At 36.9% G+C, this 11,877-nt stretch overlaps 1 protein-coding gene across 1 annotated transcript in view; it reads right to left on the bottom strand.

Annotated features, from left to right (window-relative positions):
- Positions 1 to 6,497: 6,497 nt before the first annotated feature.
- Positions 6,498 to 11,877, bottom strand: part of LOC106521352 (alpha-tectorin) — a 45,802-nt gene continuing 40,422 nt past the window's right edge. Inside the window, exons 41-53 of the mRNA XM_014013886.1 lie at positions 11,660 to 11,775; positions 11,273 to 11,551; positions 11,069 to 11,161; positions 10,762 to 10,932; positions 10,034 to 10,423; positions 9,664 to 9,947; positions 9,268 to 9,542; positions 9,007 to 9,123; positions 8,546 to 8,730; positions 8,297 to 8,457; positions 7,485 to 7,733; positions 7,229 to 7,388; positions 6,498 to 7,149 (exon numbers count right to left, since the gene is read on the bottom strand). Of these exons, the coding sequence (XP_013869340.1) occupies positions 7,057 to 7,149; positions 7,229 to 7,388; positions 7,485 to 7,733; positions 8,297 to 8,457; positions 8,546 to 8,730; positions 9,007 to 9,123; positions 9,268 to 9,542; positions 9,664 to 9,947; positions 10,034 to 10,423; positions 10,762 to 10,932; positions 11,069 to 11,161; positions 11,273 to 11,551; positions 11,660 to 11,775 (2,573 nt within the window). The 3' untranslated portion in view covers positions 6,498 to 7,056. The remainder of the gene's footprint in view (positions 7,150 to 7,228; positions 7,389 to 7,484; positions 7,734 to 8,296; positions 8,458 to 8,545; positions 8,731 to 9,006; positions 9,124 to 9,267; positions 9,543 to 9,663; positions 9,948 to 10,033; positions 10,424 to 10,761; positions 10,933 to 11,068; positions 11,162 to 11,272; positions 11,552 to 11,659; positions 11,776 to 11,877) is intronic.

The following is an 11,877-nucleotide window of genomic DNA, read 5'->3' as shown; positions in this document are numbered from 1 at the left end:
CCAGTAGATGTTGGTTTTACTGTATGAAAATTTGAACGAGGTGAGAATAATCTAAAAAGCCTGCTCAAAACTCTCATTACATTTAGGGTACGTGAATCAGGATATGTTGTGGTCAGCATGCAAAGGAAACGCAGGGAAAAGGTCTTTCAATTAGCAAAGTGCTGATTTTTCACACATGGTTTGCTGAGTCAATTTCTTGACTTCTAGTGTTGCAGCTTCAGTACCCTGTCTTCCCAGCTTTCTCAGGCGTCTACAGTTCGCCAAAGAAATTTAATTACTCTCAACAGAAACAGATGGATATCAAGACAGGTTGTGACTGAAGAAAAGACCTGATGAAACACAAGAGAACAAACTGTGAACCACACAAGTTTACTGTGCTGATCGCACAATAAGTTAAATCATGTTCCYATGAGAAATTGGGCATCAGTGTTAAAATCTTGTTTTTCTTTTGGTAATTACAGCTGAAATTAAGCAGTGAATCATTTCTGTTGAGATATTTTGTAATGACAAAAATGTTAGTGTTGATTTTTAGAAGATCTTATTCATGTTTAATTACCCAGTTATTGGAATTGGAAAAAGAAATTTAGACAATGTGCGAGTTTGAAAGCCTATTCCAGGACGAATTATCTCAAGTTCATAAGTGGTCAGTGGTGCTGACATGAGGGGTGGTAAACAGGGAATAGGCAGGTCAAACATCAGATGGGACCCTTGCTGACCCTTCAGAGCCACCCCATAGGGGACTTTATGAGGGAATCCAATTTACCCCGCTGGGTTCTCAGCATCTAGTAAAAGTCAACAAGCTGTCACTCACAGTTCTCTTTTTTTCCTTCATTCACCACCGTGGTCACCTTCTTTTTCACCTTCCTCCCYTTCATTTAGTCTCATTCCTCACTTCTTTCATAAACTTTCTTGAACCGCTTATAGGAAACAAAAATCATGCAGGGAGWTGAAGTGAGTTATTTCTTTTTATTCCTTTCAAAAATTGTTCTGACATATTTTGTTTTTCATGTAGCTCAACCATTGTACAGACAGTTCATCTCTCCTATAGGAAAATGTGATAAGGTGACTGCATGGCAAATGTTTACCAGAGAAAAATAAGATTTGACTGGCCACATGTGGGTGTTGTTAAGTTTGGCAGAAGAGTGTGGAATTGCCTCTTTGAAGCTTCAAAAACTGCATTTAGTTAAACAAAGTTTGGCACAGATGAGAAAAATGACCCAAAAAAACAAAGACAAAATTTAGAGTTTCTAATTTGGAGACAGATACTGTTAGATGAACAAGAAATGTAACTTTTTTAAACTTTATTACAGGTGTGTCTGTCTAAAACCAGAAATCCTGTGTCTTTGAAACTTTGTCGTGTATGCAACAAACAGGTAAGTTAAGCTGAACCAACAACATTAACCAGGCTCATGCTGCCATCATTACTAACATGAAGCATAACAACATTTCATTGAAGATACTGAGAAAATAAATACAAGTATTAAAATATTTTTAGAAACCAAAGCACAAATTTAAAAAATAAATTAGAATATAAAAAACTAAGACAATTCAAGAAATTGCCATTTCAGTTTGAATGTTGAACTGAGTTGCTAAAGCCAAAATAAGCAGAACACTAGCTAAAAGTTAAATGTAGCAAACATCTAGTGAAAAGTACTAAAATGATAGCTACAAAATAAGTCTGTAAAACAAAAATAGAACAAGCACACCTTTAGCATATTACAAAGAGAGCAATGTATTTCAAGGGACTGAAAATATCTCAGTGTCTTTCTACAACCCCTGGCAAAAAGTAWGGAATCACCAGTCTTGGATGAGCACTCATTCAGACATTTCATTCTGTAAAACAAACTCAGATCAAAAACATGATACAATAATAAGATAATTCCAAAGTGCAACTTGCTGGCTTTCAGGAACACTCAAATAAATGAATGTAAAACATTGTGGAAGTCAGTGAATGGTACTTTTATTGACCAAGCACAGGGGGAAAATATGGAATCATTCAATTCTGAGGAAAAAAGTATGGAATCATGAAAAACAGATGAACAAAAAACCATTCAAAATACATCACTAGTATTTAGTTGCACCACATTTTTGGCTTTTATAACAGCTTGCAGTTTCTGAGGCATGGACTTGATGAGTGACAAACAGTATTCTTCATCAATTTGGTGCCAACTCTCTTTGACAGCAGTTGTCAGATCAGCTTTGCAGGTCGGAGCCTTCTTGTGGCCCATTTTTTTTTCAATTTCCACCACAGGTTTTCAGTTGGGTTGAGATCTGGACTATTTGCAGGTCAGGACATCGACTGACTGTGTCTTTCTCCAAGGAATGCCTTCACTGTTTTTGCCCTATGGCACGATGCATTGTCATCTTGGGAAATTATTTCATCACCTCCAAACATCTGTTCAATTGAAGGGAAGAGAAAACTGTACATGTCAATGTAAACTTGTGCATTGATAGAAGAATTAACCACAGTCATGTCCCCAGTGCCTTTGCCTGACATGCAGACCCATATCATCAAGGACTGTGGAAATTTGGTTGTTTTCTTCATAAATCTCACTGGAACGGCACCAAACAAAAGTTCCAGCATCATCACCTTGTCCAATGCAGATTCTTGACTCATCTCTGAAGATAACTTTCATCCAGTCATCCACAGTCCATTATTGCCTCTCCTTAGCCCATTGCAGTCTTGTTCTTTTTTCTTTAGGTGTCAATGATGGTTTTCTTTTAGCTTTCCTGGATTGAAATCCCATTTCCTTTAGGTGATTTCTTACAGTTCGGTCACATACATTGGCTCCAGCTTCCTCCCATTTATGATCCATCTGTTTAGTTGTGCTTTTACAGTTTTCAAGACAAATGGCCTTAAGTTGTTTGTCTTGATGCTTTGATGTCTTTCTTGGTCTACCAGTACACTTGGCTTTAACAACCATTCCATGCTGTTTGTATTTGGTCCATATCTTGGATACAGCTGACTGTGAACAGTCCACATCTTTAGCAACCATGYGTGAAGAGTTACCTTCTTCAAAAAGTTTCACAATCCTCTCTTTTGTTTCAAGAGACATTTCTCTTGTTGGAGCCATGGTTCTTGCCACTCCACTTTGTCCAGCAGCCCTCCAAGGTGACATGACTGTAGGTGTTTTTAACTGCAGACTAACAAGCACATCTAATCTGAGGCAGGTGTCCATTTAGGGCAAGGAAATTGACTGGGTGTGTCCTTCCAACTTGAGTGATTCCATACTTTTTCCTCAGATTTTTTTTTCCTCAGAATTGAGTRATTCCATATTTTTTTTCCTGTGCTTGGTCAATAWAAGTAACATTCACTGACTTCTACAACATTTTCTCTTCATTTCTTTGAGTGTTCCTGAAAGCCAACAAGTTGCACTTTGGAATGACTTTTTATTGTATCATGTTTTTGATCTGAGTTTGTTTTACAGAATGAAATGTCTGAATGAGTGCTCTTCCAAGACTGGTGATTCCATACTTTTTGCCAGGGGTTGTATTAAAAAACATTTGTAACTAAAGTAAATATTTTTAAGTTATCACATGTTGTGTTGCATTATTGGTTCCTAATCTTTCCACAGAACCCTACTTCAACTTTCATGCTAAAACTAGTCAGTTATTCACAGAAGTATAAAGCTCAGGCAGCTGGATTTGTTGCATTTATCACTGGCTGTAAGGTCACAGTTTGCTTTCTTTTTCATGCATGTTCACATTGAAAGCCAGGAAATACCACATAAGCCATTGGATTAACCTCCCAGTGACACATTGTCAGATGAGCTAAGTTATTACAAAAAACACCAAAACATAAAACAATCTAACAAAGAATGATTTTTAAATCTATAGAGCACGCTGGGCCTTAAATACCATATATACACTTGTAGATAGGGTTTGAATTAAAGTAAATAGTTGCACCATTAACATGTTACCCATATGATGTGGKTGTGTTGAAAATGTAGATTATTCTGTAATTCATTGTGCTGAGGAGGATAGAGTCATTGACAGTGATAAATGTTCACACACAAAAGCAGCACAGCAGGTATCAGCTTTTTTAGACTCAACACTCAGAACGACAAAGAAGGTCCGACACAAAAGAGTGAAACTGGACCTTTTTGCTGCTTCTTTCATGTCAAATGGAAACTGTCTTGTGGTGATAGTTTGGATTGATTCAGGTTATTGTTACCTTCACACAAAACATGCTGGAGACAAAAGTGGATACACCATTTTTTTCCTTTCTATGAATACGTAAAGATGAAACAATTCCATGTCAAGAAATAGGCCAACACATTAATTAATGTAGAGGAAACTTACCACAATTCAGAACCAAACCTGCTAATCAAAATCAAGTTATTAGGGAAAAAATGCAGCACATCTTAAGCTAAACTGTAAACCAGTGTTCATCTGTTATGCAGTAAAAACTAGTAATRTCACATAGTAAAATATGGATTTATTATTAAAATTATTTTGGTTGCCAACCATGCAGAATACGCTGAAAGCAAAGGAGTGTATACATTTGATCTTACACTGCCATCTAGAGTTGTAATGAAAATAATACAGTTTACAGAAACAGGTTTTTCTAGTCTGCCTCGTTATTCCTGTCCCTAAAAAAAATTATTTTATTCTACTCTTCATAAATCACAGCTTAAAAATGTGACAAATGTATTGTTTGTGTGTATTATCTTTGTTTTAACAAGACCATAACAGCACATTGGAAACTATTGGAATAACAATTATTGGAAAGTCTCTTTGAAAAGAAAATGTGCATGTGAACTTGTGATGGCCTCAGCCACACATTGGTAGATTCAGTTCACACACTCACCTCATCAGTTTATTTTATTGTGCAGCTGAACATGTTTCCTGTAAAAATAATTATGTTTCTCCTTTTATTTGAGTTACCTGGTTTGAAGAGGTAGCTCCTGTTTGAGCAAAAGGTGTGGCCATGAGCTGAGGACTTTGAAAATGCCAGCTCAGCAGGACCAACCACGTGCTTGTCTCCAAGGGGGGTGTTTTAATTTTAGTAAGATCATTTGGTCCTTATTCAGCTTATTACCTCAGCCAAGGAGGTTATGTTTTTCTTTTACCTCTGCCAAGGAGGTTATGTTTTTGGTTGCTTATGTCTGTCTGTCTGTGGACAAATTTACTCAAAAATGTATGGACGGATTTTCTTTAAATTTTTTACCACAGGTGGGTATTGGCCAAAGGAACACACCGTTAAATTTTGGTGATGATCCAGATCACAATCCAGATCCAGGAATTTTTGAAGGATTTTTCACTTTTGCAGGCTGGGGGACACGGCYTYGGCAGAGGTTTGTGCTCTCTGAGTGCTTCTAGTTGATGTTTAGATTGATTTCCCAACAGTGTTTAAATGGTTTGACCTAGTTATTATATAAGATATCCTTCTGTGTCTTTGTGTAAAGTCAGCTTGGTGAGTTAAGGTCCCCTTACGTGGTTTCCTCAGTTAATATTCTTTAAAGGGGAAATGTCATGCAAAATCCACTTTTTAGCCATTAAACGCATTGTGTATGTAGAGTTTCTAGGAGTGCAGAGAAGTTTAATTTAGTCTCTCCTGGTGCTGCAAAGATATCTATGTCCTGTTTGCGTCATTTTTTCAAYGTGTTCAGTTTTCTCTATTGATGTTTTCTGAACTATTCCATTACAGTATTTGCAACGGAACTTCTAATTAAGGCCTATACATATCAACTCAAATTTTGTCATCTCATTTATTATAGTATGGAATTGAACTATACAGTATGCCTGAGAAACACATAGCATTGGCCCTTTAATAGTCATGTCTTATTGTGAAACATGGCACAATGTGAATTCTTCAGCAAAGGGAAAAACGTGTAACTTTAGCTCCGGTGTTTAATTTAAATGAGAAACAAAAATCAGTTCTTTTCAGTTTGTTGTGCAACAAGCTTTCCATTTGTGTGATGAGGGGGGTTTTCCAAAATTATGGCAGAATAAAGAGCTGAAACAAAATGTTTTAACTTATTTTTGTAATTTATTTATGATATAGATATGCACAAGTTTAACAGATCAACAGAAGTAAATATCTGGGACTCTTGTTTTGTGCATTTTCAGACCCAGGAGCCAATCAACCTCCAGGAATTGCCCATGATCCAAGCGTGCACATAAGTAATCAAAGGAGCGGTTTCAGTTTAGATGCAAAACATAAAGACCTTATGATTCAGGGGTCAAAATGAAATGTCTCTATGTGCAAATAGTTATATTTGTTCTTTCATTTATAAATAAAATATTATTTTGCAATCAGCTTAAATAATTTTACATCCACTGTGACACATGGCTTAATTGTCCTGTTTAAATAAATGCTGTGAATCTATAAAACATAGCATTCACAATATAGAGTACATTTTGTGCAAGGATGGTAAACTATAGCACAAGCAAATATGTTCTTGGCCCTGAAATAAAGAGATGTAGGCTGAAAAATAAAAGATAAACCCATACAGTGGGACACATTCACATTTACACATCATAGACAAATGCTGTTTGTGTGAACAATGCTAACTTTTTTTATTAGGACAAATTTAAATTTTACAGTCTGACCTACTAACAGACCATATAATTTTATTAAGCTAACACACCAGTTTTCCAATCAAATGTACTACAATAAATATACTGGAGCATCACATTTTTATGACACTCAAACAACAAACTACAACAGGCAATGATAAATTATTATGTTTAGCTGTGCATATTGGCATTTTGATAGTTGCTTTTAACAATAACTTAGTTCACAGATTCCTTCATACTATACAGCACAAATTACACATCACTCTTTTCCAATGACTCACAGGTAATGGCAGAAATYCCCCCCAAAAAAACAGGAAAGGGCAACAGTAAAAAATATGACCCCCAGTTGTTGCAAATTAAAATTATTGCAGTTTTCCACTTGACTGAAGTACAACTCAATGAATAGCCCTCACAATTGCCATATATTTTTATTGTTGATTGAGCAAAAAAGTAGTGTTGAAAAAATAAGTTTTCTTTTTGAACTAGTCTGACCAGAGTTTTAGTGATWAGCAAACTAACTAGACTGAAGTATTGTTATTTTAAGAGCATCGGTCCCAATGATAGAGCTGTAGTGTCATGGTACGATGTGTCCCTCCGAATTCGCAAGTTGTGACCCGGTTGGCAGAGCTGCAGGAAAACATTATTATAATATAAGTACTTCTTGTCAAACTATATGATGTATAAGTAAGCAACTAGTTATACTTACAGTTGTGCAATTGTTGTTTGCCAGCAGACACAAGTGGATCTTGCAGTGCAAGTGGATCTCGTCCGAGTTTTGAAAGGTGAACATCCCAAATACAAAACGTGCCACAGTGGAGACACCATTCTGAATCACAGCTACAGTTTTATCAGCTGGATTTGGGCACCTGTAAGTCAAGGATAAGGTATTGTTACAGTAAGTTACAGAGTTAAGTTGTAAAGAAGAAGGAGAGGAGAACGTGAAATGAAACAAGCTTGTTTACATTGAAACAATGAGATCCCAGCGGACAGGGTTGGTAGGGCTGTTGTCTGGTGTGGCCCAGCACGAGTCCAGGACTGTGGAAACCTGTTTCTCATCCACTGCCTCTGTTCGCACCTCCACATACACCTTCTGATTTAATGTCACGTCTAATGTACTGTTCATGAAGGCGAGCTTGAAGTCTTCATCCACGTAGGGGATCATTCTCACTTTATACAAACTGCTGCCAGGTGGAAGTCTTTTTATTATATTGCTGTAATAGAAAAAAAAAGTGCAAGCATTTATAAGCTTCATCAACAAAAACAAATCTAACAGTAAAGTGTTTATTTTCATTTTTGTGCAGAGGATAGGTTTGTTAGTTTAGTTGCAGCACAGAGTCCACCAGGGGTCATAGGTAGAAATAAAATTTGATATAAAATTATATTAAAATTTGGAATATGACTTGTTCAAATAAAAACTGACTTTAGCATCTTAATTTTTTGTGTAACACTCGAGCACATTTTATGCGATCATTTATTAACTTTGGACTTTGTCCAAAATTTACACACAACTTTGTGTGTTTGTTATTAAAGCAGGCCTTAACATCTCTGTGTGACAGCCTCTTAAAGTCCTCAAATTATATGTCTGCTATGACCAATGGGGATCCCCATGGCTATAGAGGTTCTTTGACATTCATCTTAATTAAAATTGAAGCTTTTGTTAGTTGCAAATTATGAATTGTGTCAAAAATGTACAATTCATCAAAAATACCATTATAGACTAATATGATAACACTAAATTATTTTTAAAAGCAAACAAAGCAGACAGTGTCATCACCTCTCCACAGGCTTAAGTTTCACAGTCATTGATGTTGATTCATTCAGAGGATAAACGCAGGAGTAAATCAAGTTGACGGGTTGTGTACGTCTGATTAAACTTGTGTTCGTTTCTACGCCACCCAAAATGGCATTTTCATACATGAAGTGTGTTTCATTGCTCTAGACAAGAGAAAAAGACAAAACATTATAGGTTGACTGTAGAAACTTAATTCAGTTTACATTGGATGTCATTGATTACAACCATTACCTTTAGAATGGTCCCACACTGGTGGTCATCGTTGTCGAAGTTGAACACGAGTCGACCGTCCTGGAGAGTCGCAGTGCAGGAGGTATTTCTGAGATGGAGCGCATCGGAGTTGAGACCTGCTTCAAACAGCTGGCAGCGGGACAAAGAAATGGTGCTTGAACTGCCAGAACAAGTGAGGACTGAATCTGTTCAACAGAGAAAGAAAAAAAATTGAAGGTTTAATGGCAAAAATAATAATAAAAAAATAGGATGCAATACATCAATATGATTAATGGTATGTAGATTGTGTAGAAAAAATAGAATGGTTGTAAGAACACAAGCAATTTGTAAATAAACAAAAATAAAAAAAGAATTACAATACACAGAGATAATGTTATTATGCTCCAAAAGTGGTTACTACAATACTGTCATCAGTTATATAAGCTAAAAACAAAGCAGTGTTTAAAAGGTGTTACTCTCACCAAAGCTTTCAGTGTTGGGTCTATGATTTTCATCACAGAAACAGCCGTACACACCATCTTTCTGACCACACCACTCATATTCTCCACAGTCCAGCTGCTCACAGAGGTCTGCCACATCTAAAGAAATATCAGAGGAACAAGTTATAGAAGGCAAAAAAAAAGAAAACATTAATCAAACTGTTCAAGAAAAATCAGCAGGCATATTGTCCAGAAAGTACAGAAAGTATACTTAAGGTATAGCAAAGATCACTGCCAGCATACCACAGTGCAAAGCAGAGCGCCAGTCGGAGATGTTCAGTCCCAAAACAGAGCAGGTTCTGTCATAGGCTGAGATGTCAGAACACAGCATGCCATTGGCTGGAGTGTAGAGGCAGAGATCATAGACACAGGAGTCAAAGAATGGCTGTGGGTCAGAGTGCAGGTGACAGGAACTGAATGGACCGCTGGTGTTGGTGATGATGCTGCAGAGGTCGGTGTATTCTTTGATTAAGCTACAGTTACTAAGTCCATTATATCCTACATCTGTGGCTCCACATCTGGAAAAACAGTTATAAATTTATGATTTGGGGCTTTTTGTGGTTGTCACATATAAATCTCTGTACACAATGTCACAGCTTAAGGAGGATAAATGTAAGGAATTAAAAAGGCACAGCTCACCCTGTTTGACTGGTTGGTGATTTCCAGCTRTCACCAAACTGATTATCATTTTGTGCAACTGTGCCATTTGGCAACACTTTGTCATCAGTGGGATCACCATTGAAGTTCCCACACATCCCAGTGATTCTGTTCTGATAGTGTTGGCCAATCCTGACCAGTAAAGTGCTCCGACCATCAAACTGAACTTTGAAGTCAACACCATCAAACACAATGTAGCTTCCCTGCTTCATCACCTGACCAAAGGGTCCTGCAGAGGTGGGAAGAGACTCCTCTGTTCCATTTACCTGCAAAGATGAGAGTTCAGAGAATACAATAAGAAGCTTGGAAAGACGTACAAAGTTAATCACCTTTAAATTAAGATAAAGTTTACCTTCACTCTTATGTTGGGTCCAAGTCTCACATGTATTTCATCTGACTCATTTGAGAGGTAAATATCTACTGACGACACAAATGACACACGGTTTTTGCCGCGATGATTGTTGGTGGCTATGACACTGAACTGGGTTTCACTGTTGCCCACTTTTTCAATAATAATGTAAGAACATGTCCCCTGGAAATGGGCCAGAGCTCCATCRAAGGTAATGTAGTGTGGGTCCCCCATCACAGTGCAGGTAGACATTGCATCATAACATCCCAGCTGGCCATCTCTGATGGTGCACTCCTGTGTGGGACTGCATGATACAGGAGTGCAGCGCAGGTCATTGGGACCACGACATTCACATCTCTGGGAGCAATCATTTGTCAGAAAGCTCTCACCAACCTACGGCGCAGAAGGAAAACTCTATTTAGATTGTTGCAAAATGTTTAGAAAAACAGAAATTTAGGGGAAAAAGGAAATATATAATGGTATTTGTCTATGTTGTGTATTTAATATGTGAACATATGACCTTACATGCACGTTTTCCTTCCAAAATGACAATTACATAACATAATTTTCCACATTTTTTCCCTTTGCCACTTGTTTAATTATCTGACAATGACAACACTTTCCTGCTGCCAGCCCACTATTCAAGTTTGTAACAGAACAAAGCAAAAATAAAAACAAGTTAAAACAAAAATGTAAGTAATTAATCATAAAATGCCTTAAAAGTAACTTACCTTATGGTAGCTATCATTAAATGTGCAGCCAAAATCAACACGGAAAACCCAGCGTCCAGGTCTGTTGACGTTACTGTTGTCGCTGAAAACTGAGTTCTCTCCAGTTGCATCACTAGACATAGATCCAGGAAGATTGAAATAGTGAAGGGAGTTGACTGTGTCATAACCAGCCTGAAAATGACACATCATACAGATTAAAACATTTTTATTGTTCTTTTGTGAACAGTGGCACTTGTACTCTAACTCAAAGAAAAGGCCAATTAACATGTTTCACATTATTGACTCTGTTTGTTTAAATGGCTCTGACCTGTACATAATTTGTTGTGGGTRCTAAATACCCATAATTTATCATCACAAATGAGTATTGCCCATCAGTAGTCAAGACTGCCTGAAATGTTACCTGTCAGGGGCAAAAAATGGTTGTTAGAGTGAATATGTAAATGTTGCAGAAGACTAATGATCTTATTGGACTAAACAAAAAAATGTTCTGAATTAAATCAAAATTACGTACTGGTGAAGGCTGTGAATTGTAAAAAACCTTATCCCATGTTGCTATAAAGACCCATTTAGCAACAAAGTTTAGTTCTGGGAAGTATTCATTTATGTCTCGTGTAACTTGGTGGAGCAACTGGCCACTGATGTGTTGATCATAGTAGATGTCACCACCAGCTGCATTGTTTAAATCTGTCCAGAACGGAGCAATGATGTCTCTGGTTCCAAAAAATGGAATCCTTTCAGGAACATAACTATACCATGGCTCCTTAAATGTCAGATGTCCGTTGTAGTTCACCTGGGGGGAAATGTAGGATTGCTGTGAAAGTGCTATTCTWAGTAGTTTCTTTCTAAATTAAAAAAGAAAATGTATTTGACTTAAAAATGAAAATGAAAAAAAAATTACATAAATCTGAGAATAAGATTGTTCGAAATAATGAAATGGCTGTAGAAGTTGAATTTGTGGGGAACTTCCATCATCTGCATGAGAGGTTATTGTTCCAGAAATTTCATATAGAGGTCCTACAAACAAAGAAGAAGAAACATTACTTGTTTAAATATATACAGTGGTTTGCAAAAGTATTCATACCCCTTGAACTTTTCCATATTTTGTCACATTACAAC

This window comes from Austrofundulus limnaeus, unplaced genomic scaffold (genome assembly GCF_001266775.1).
Source record: "Austrofundulus limnaeus strain Quisiro unplaced genomic scaffold, Austrofundulus_limnaeus-1.0 Scaffold108, whole genome shotgun sequence".
In the NCBI taxonomy this organism is placed as follows: Eukaryota; Metazoa; Chordata; class Actinopteri; order Cyprinodontiformes; family Rivulidae; genus Austrofundulus; species Austrofundulus limnaeus.
This window is presented reverse-complemented; position numbering and strand designations above follow the sequence as displayed.